The 8,216-nt window shown below is 41.7% G+C and overlaps 1 protein-coding gene across 1 annotated transcript in view; it reads left to right on the top strand.

The window, feature by feature from the left end:
- Positions 1–8,216, top strand: part of Lrp6 (LDL receptor related protein 6) — a 114,753-nt gene that overhangs the window by 73,991 nt on the left and 32,546 nt on the right. Inside the window, exons 8-10 of the mRNA XM_021165898.2 lie at positions 5,000–5,216; positions 5,573–5,862; positions 7,070–7,296. Coding sequence (XP_021021557.1) covers positions 5,000–5,216; positions 5,573–5,862; positions 7,070–7,296 — 734 coding nt within the window. The remainder of the gene's footprint in view (positions 1–4,999; positions 5,217–5,572; positions 5,863–7,069; positions 7,297–8,216) is intronic.

Below are 8,216 nucleotides of genomic sequence, written 5' to 3'. Positions count from 1 at the left end.
GGTGTTGTGGGTAGCTGGCGAGTGTCAGCCGACCCTGCGCCCAAGCTACCCCGGTGCTTTTCTGACCGGAAGAGGCTTGTGGCCCTATGTAGGTCGGATTTCTGCCTCCCCAACCAGAGCAGTCTCAGGTCCCGCGTGATTGGACTGGAGCAGAAGCTGTGTTCCACTCACCAGCAGTCTCAAAATCCTGTGGCGCGGGGGTCGTGGGTAGCTGGCAGGTGTCAGCCAACCCTGCGCTCTAGCTACACCGGTGCTGTTCTGGCCAGATGAGGCCTGTGGCCCTACTCAGGCCGGTTTCTCGAAAATACAGAATTATAAGAGTTAAAAAAAGTCATTTTGAATTGTGGCTTCTGTTAATTATATTTATGATTTTTAATTTTATTCTTAGCCTATCATCTAGATTCATACCTAGTCTTCCATTAAAATACATATAATATTTTTATTTTATGAGTATGGGTATTTTGTCTACATGTAAGTATGTATTTCATATTATGCATGTGTGGTGTCTGCAAGGCCACAAGAATGCATCAGATCCCTGGACCTGGAGCTACAGAGGGTTGTGGACTACCATATTGGTGCCAGGGACAGACCCTAGGTCCACTGGAAGAGCAACCAGTGCTCTTAACCACAGCCATCTTCCCAGCTCCTGATCATTGAAGTTGGTGTTAAAACTTTTAGTTTTATTTTGTGTGTTTGGGGACTTGCTGGTGTATGTGGGTACATGTGGAGGCCAGAAGTCAACCTCAGGAGTCCTTCTCAGATGTTGTTCACCATGTTTTTTGAGAGAGGCACCCTTAGGAGCTCACTGAGTAGGCTAGGCTAACTGACCAGAAATCCCTAGGCATCTTCCCAGCGTTGGGATTGTGAGTGTGTGCCACCATCTTGAGCCTCCTGTGTGGTTTCTGGGGAGCAGAGTCAGGTCCTCGTGCTTACACAACAAGGGAGCCATCTCCTCAGCCCTTGGTCATCTTGTTGCTCATTCATCTAAATGAACAGGCAAAATGATGCAGGGTGATAGAGCTCAGTGAATGAAATTGGTGGATCTTTTAATATTTTTGAAGTAGAGATATAAACTTTATTTTACAGTATTCAGTATTAGTCATCTCATTTGTACTTTCAGACATTCATTTTAATAAGACGGATAACTTTGAATGTAATCAGCAAATTAGTGTAATTTATTAAATATAATATAATGTGAGATAATTGATTTAAGATAGCAATAAAACTAGTCAAACCAGAATTGTTTTAGTATACCATAATCTTATAAGAAAGTTTGATAGTCTCAGGTTGCCATCAGAGATGTCTTCCTAAGTCACTTTCTACATCAGGATAGCAGCAGAAATCAGGTTGACTCAGTAGGATCTTTGAAATCTATTAATCTTGAAAAATATGCAGCTGGTCTTCCTTCTCCTTCTACCTCCCCTCTCTCTTCCCTCCTCTTTCTCCCCCCTTCTCAGGCACCAGTAAAATAAACAGAAATTGAAAAGCAACCTCACAATAAAAAAATAAAATGAGATTTTACTGACTAAGTTTGGTGGAGTTTCAGTGAGTTTTATGAAAAATGAACATTAAAAAGATGTAGAAAGAGCATGGGAACTGAGGGAAGCAAGAAGGGAGTTGGAGGCCATTTCTAGTTTCTTCGTCTGAGTTACAGTTTGGAATCTATTGGCAGCAAGTTAAAGGAATTAGTGATGAGAGGAAGAGGCAGTTGTCACAGATCATATACAAATAATAAGATGACAACAAAATAAGAACTACAGATCAGCAGTGGCTATGCGGAGTCATTCCATTTGTATACACTTTTCCCAGGATGCCGCGTTAAAGTCCAAGGGAAGCTGCCGGGAAGTGTTGGGAGGACATTCTTGAAATTTCTGATAGAGCAGAGGGCTTGGATTCCGCTCCAGTGTGGGCGGACTGAGTCAGATGAGCTCCTTGACTTAAGATAGGGATATAATGGGGCTGGATAGGCAGCTAGCACGTACATTTGATCCTCTTCTAAAGGATCCAGTTTCATTCTCAGCACCTCACCAGCAAGCTCACAATCAGTGTAGCACCACCTCCAGGAGATCTGAGACCTTTGTCCCCCAGAGTGCTTGTGTTAATGTGCACATACCTGCATGCAGATACAAACACCTACACATAATTAAAAGTAATAAAATAAATCTTAACAAGATGAGGACGTAGTACAAGTATTAAGTAAGCTTTCCCTGCCTAAGATACTTTTTCAATTTGGATATCTATTAAAGGAAAACTTCTTTACCCCAAATTGTGAGAAGTAAGAGAACAGGGCCAAAAGTTGTTCTCTATCTCTGGCTTTAGAAAGGGAAAAATGGATCCATTCTCCTGACCCATTGTGTCTTGCCCTGTAGGTGTAAAATGTAGGTGTAAAATGTGAGGAAGAACAGCATTTGTGGTCCAGGTCAGCACTGTAGGGATGCGAGTGAGAGCACTGTACAAATGAGCTCTCTGGCTGTTGTTAGGGGCTGCTCTGAGAGCTCTGCACAGGCACCTCTAGCGATCCCATGATCCCATGAGAGGATTTTGGTCACTGATATTCTGAAACTACATGTAAGCTGGGAACGATGCCAGACTCCTGCCATCTCATTGCTGGGGCCTTAAAGCAGGAGAATCTTGAGTTTGTGGCCAGTGTGGGCTGTATTGTGAGATCCTGTCTCAGAAAAGGACACTAAAATAAATAAAATGGAAAGTGCAAACACAAGCACTTTGTCTTACAGACTGTGCTTCTAAGAGCCTGGGTAAACTGTAAGAGCTGGAGAGAGGAGAACAAGGTTTATAAACATGATGATAGGGATAGCAGCCATAGGGATTGTTTTTTCCTTTAATCCCAGTTGTTACATTCTTCCTACTGTGACTTCTGTATGCCTTTACACCCTCCAGTTCTTAAAGTAGGCACAGTTATCCATCCACCCATCCATCCACCCATCCATCCATCCATCATCTCACCCATCCATCCATCCATCCACCCACCCATCCATCCATCCATCCATCCACCCATCATCTCATCCACCCATCCATCATCTCATCCACCCATCCACCCATCCATCCATCATCCATCCATCCACCCATCATCTCACCCACCCATCCACCCATCATCTCATCCATTTCTATGACAGCACACATTTTGTAGTAGGAGAAACCAAGAGTTCTAAAGTAAACACTTTAAGCATTAAGGTTAGAAGAGTATTCCTTGTTTTTACAAGCCAAGCATTCAAACAGGATCGTTTCTCTTGCTTTGCCCTATTTGTGATAGAAGTCATTTCATCATGTCCCCAGTTTAAAAGCCACTTATCATTTACTGAAGCATTTGGTGTTTGAATAGTAACTGTAGAAGGAGTTTTGCTAGAGCACACATTCAAGTTAGACACAAGGAAATAGCTGGCTTCCCTTCACTGCTTACCTCTCTACTGATATACACTATTTTATATTTTATCTAAAATAGGAAGGAGGCTCAGCAGTTAAAAGCACTTGTTGCTCTTGTAGAGAATCAGAATTTGGTTTGCTCATATCAGGCAGCTTACAGTTAACAATAACTCCAGTTCTAGAGGATTCTCCGTCCTCTTCTGGTCTCCAGGGGTACCTGCATGCATGTGTTCATACATACATACATGCTCATATGCACAGACATACATATCTAAAAATAAAAATATTACTTACACATAAATTTTATCTTAAGAACGACCTATTGAAAGAAAATGTGAATATTCAAAAAGGTGGGTTTTTTTTCAAGTTAGATGTTAACTTCAATAAGTGTTTTATGAAGGACATGGAGAAGTGTTTAGTTTTTGATCTTTAGAAAACATTGTTTACTATTACATAGCGTTGTCTAATAATCTCATATATGATAGAGAAAAATGAATATAGTCTTTCATTAGCTATATATCCAATATTATTGACACTTGTGAGTGATAGTGCAGGGGCACAGGACAGTTCTGTGTGGTCAGCTTCCGAGTGCGAGCTTTCTTTGCTGGAAGTTCAGCAAGTATACGTGAGCTTTTACAGGTGGGGAAGATAACACGTGGCTGCCCGTCTGTACAGTCACAGTGCCGACTTACTAGGGATACCCTGCCTCCTTACCTTTCCTGTCTCAGGACTCCTGGGCTGGCCTCCAAGTCCTTATGTAGTCTCAAGTTCTCATCTTCCTGTCTTCACTCCCAAGTGTTAATCTTACAGGCATATGCAGCACTGGGCCTCTTTGTTTTTTGCACTTTTTTTTTGATGTGCTGAGGATTGAACGTGGAGTTTCCTGTATGCTACACAGATAAGTGAGCTATGTTCTCAGGCCCTTACCTGGAATATTTCTTACTGGATTAAAAAGTTAATATTTGCATGTAAGATTCTATCTGATGCTTCTTAAGGTTTGTAGAGGTAGATGTTGTTGCATGTTCACGTGTTTAGTACCAGAATAAGTTCTCTGAAGACTGATCTGCCTAGCACACAGGCTATTTAAAGCTGTAGCAACTCTTACGGAATTAAGCATTAGGAAGCCTTCTCCATCTTTCAAAACAAGGTTAGTATAGGTTAGTACAATGCAAGGCTGCATTCACTCACACTGCTCTTGTGTAACTGGGAGGAATGGGTATAGCCTTGATCTTGACGTGTATGTACACAGAGGGATTGCAGCTCTAGATACAGGGTTACGTACTTTATAATCTGAGAAGCACATGCAAAGTGAAGGTAATGATAACATGTTTAATTTTGAGTCATTCAATAAGAGTTTCGTATTAAATCTAAGCTTACCAGAAAAAATTTAAAGGAAGGATAATAAGAAATTACAGAAAAGGAGGTCACATATGAACACAAGATGAATGTTTAGAATAATTGTCACTAAATAATTTTGTATTTTATGACACATTGTCTTAGCAGCACTTTTGAGACTTGGATTTTGATGCAATAGATGGTGGGAGTTTCCATTTTACACTCACTCAAGGGCTGAGTACTGACCTAGACCTCCTCCTTCTCTTCCATCTCAAACCTGAAGGTTATGAATACCGATGGCACCGGGAGGCGAGTGCTGGTGGAAGACAAGATCCCTCACATATTTGGGTTTACCTTGCTGGGTGACTATGTTTACTGGACTGACTGGCAGAGGCGGAGCATCGAGAGAGTACACAAACGGAGCGCAGAGAGGGAGGTCATCATAGACCAGCTGCCAGACCTCATGGGACTGAAGGCCACAAGTGTTCACAGAGTCATTGGTGAGTCATACCAGGGTCTCTGAGAAGTGACCTGCCTCGTGTTCTGACGTCACAGCGTGATCTGTTAGGTGTAGATCCACTTTCATCAAAGGAACTCGATGTCTCGTGTGTGTGTGTGTGTGTGTGTGTGTGTATAAATGCCCTTAGTTTACAGCTTACTGTAGGTATAAAACATTTGTTCATACTTTTTCTCATGGATAATCCCAGTACTGCTTGTTTGTAAAAGTAGAGTTGGAACTAGGTCAGGACCGACAGAAGAACCATGAACCAAATATGTCCTGCTTTAAAAGTGAGTATGTGTTGATAATGTCAATGTTTGTGTTTTTCTGTACCTGTTGTAACCTATTTTCTTTTAGGTTCTAACCCCTGTGCTGAGGACAATGGAGGATGCAGCCATCTTTGCCTGTACAGGCCTCAGGGGCTTCGATGCGCCTGTCCCATTGGCTTTGAGCTCATCAGTGACATGAAGACATGCATTGTCCCCGAGGCTTTCCTTCTGTTCTCTCGGAGAGCGGATATCAGACGCATATCTTTGGAAACAAACAACAACAATGTGGCCATTCCTCTCACTGGTGTCAAAGAAGCCTCTGCTTTGGATTTTGATGTCACAGACAACAGGATTTACTGGACTGATATATCACTGAAGGTTAGCGAAGAATCGTGAAGTGCTAATGCAGGGGCCAGAGGAAAGCTTGAATCACAGTGTCGTGCGTCACACAGAGGCTTATACAGCTGGCTGGTGGGAATTCTCACTGAGTGTGGATTATAGCATCCTGGTTTTCCCCTGGCTTTACTAGTGAGAACCTTACTGAGAACGTGAGAGGTGGCGCCTGCCTAAAGGCTGGGGATACATAGTCTTTCCTGTCAGATAACTGTTGTGCACTTATAACTTGCAAAGAGCATGAAATGTTGCAGCCAGACATTTGCCTTCTAGTGGTATTTAAGCAAATTTGCTAATTGAGTGGGGAAACGTAAATAAACCTTGGGTTTAACTGGGCGGTCTGCCATCTTGCAGGACTCTTGTGTTAAATGAGAGTATCGGCAGATACATACCACGTATATACCACTTGGCCTAGAACTTGTAAGGTGGGATCATCTATTACTAACTTTTAACATTTATGGGGTTCAAAACTATAATGATGATATAAAAATTGGTTTTCTTTGTATTATGAACTTAGAGGGGCTAAGGTCTAAGTTGGCACAGTGGCTGAGGGCACTTTCAGATGTCTTCAGAAAGCTGACTACAAGTAAGCATTCTGGTCCCACCTTGCTCACTTGATTACCTAGAAATTTCCAAAGAAAACTCATTTTTTTTGGGAGATGGCTCCATGGGTCAGAATGTGTGATGACCTGATTTCAAATCCCTGAGACTCATGTGAAAGGCTGTGCGCGTCTAGACTCCAGTGTTGAGGAGTAGAGAGAGGAGGCCCCAAGACCTTGCTGGCTTGCCAGGATAGCTCCAACAGGGAGCGTATGGTCCAGTGAGAGACCCTTCTTAAAGGAATATAGTGAAGAACAACAATAGAGGAAGACACCCAGGGTTCCTCTCTGGCCTGTGCCTGTGCATATCCTGCGTACACAACACACCAGACAAGCAAAAATACACAGGTGCACATATGCACACACACACAGACACACGCACACACACATGCGCCAACCAGGCATCTCATTTCATTGCCTTAGTAGGAAGAAATTTTGATTCTTCACTTTAGAAGTTTCCTCCTGAAGTGGCTTAATTATAGTTGCATTTATTTGTCACTTCAGTGTCTTTGTACCATCAATAAAATCCAGACTTCTGAATAACTTTTTTAACCTTAAGCTGTGTGTCTTAGTTGCAAATTTTATTTTTGCAGACTATTAGCAGAGCCTTTATGAATGGCAGTGCACTGGAACATGTGGTAGAGTTTGGCTTAGATTATCCAGAAGGCATGGCAGTGGACTGGCTTGGGAAGAACTTATACTGGGCAGACACAGGAACAAATCGTATTGAGGTATCAAAGTTGGACGGACAGCACCGACAGGTTTTGGTATGGAAAGACCTTGACAGTCCTCGAGCTCTGGCACTGGATCCTGCAGAAGGGTAAATACTTTATGTGTGTATTCTTTACAGCTTCATCACACTGTGCTTATGATTACATCATTGATGTCTTAATGTTTATTACTAATGTGACAACTACATTATAGGAAAGATTTATGTTAGAACCAGTTATCGCTGGGCATAGAGCCTCAGACTTGTGGGACCAGCACCTGGCATGCTGAGGCAGAAGCATTGCTGGGAGTTCAAGACCAGCCTTATTACATCATGAGTTCCAGCCAGCTACAGATTAACAACCCACCACAATAACAAATGAACAAATAAAACGGAAAAAAACCAAGCCGTTCATATTTTGCTGCTTAATAATAATTCATTTACTAAAATTACTCCATCATAACATTCACTAAAGAAAGTGAGATAGGATTCATAATAAAATATTCATTGATCAGCATTAATATTCTGAGTGAACAGTGCTTTATCATTATTGGACATTGCTGGCTCTCTCTCAGATCCCTTCAGGATATAGAGCCCCAACCTCTACTAGAAACCCACTAAAACAGTGTTCCATACTGAGAAACAACCAGTGTGGGTCCTTCACTCCCAAGGTCTGGTTTTGCGTTCCACAATTCTAGTTACCAGTGGTCTAGAAATAACTAGATAAAGCATTCAAGAAATGAGAAGATTGTAAGTTTTAAATTGCTTTTATTATGCTATATATTTTTCCTACTTTTTTTTATTAGTTGCTAATCTTTTGGGGCCACATTTATACATTAAACTTTATCATAGTTAAGTATAGAAAAAAAAAAACACTGTATAAACAGTATAGGGTTTGTTACTATTGTAGTTTCAGATACACAGTATTGAGGGGCAGTGTATTAGAATGTACCCCCTGCAGGTAAAGATAAGAATACTATGTATTTTAAAAGGTGCCATTCATTTTTTAAAATCTGTGTGGGGGGGGGGGG

Source organism: Mus caroli, chromosome 6, assembly GCF_900094665.2.
Source record: "Mus caroli chromosome 6, CAROLI_EIJ_v1.1, whole genome shotgun sequence".
NCBI lineage: Eukaryota > Metazoa > Chordata > Mammalia > Rodentia > Muridae > Mus > Mus caroli.
This window is presented reverse-complemented; position numbering and strand designations above follow the sequence as displayed.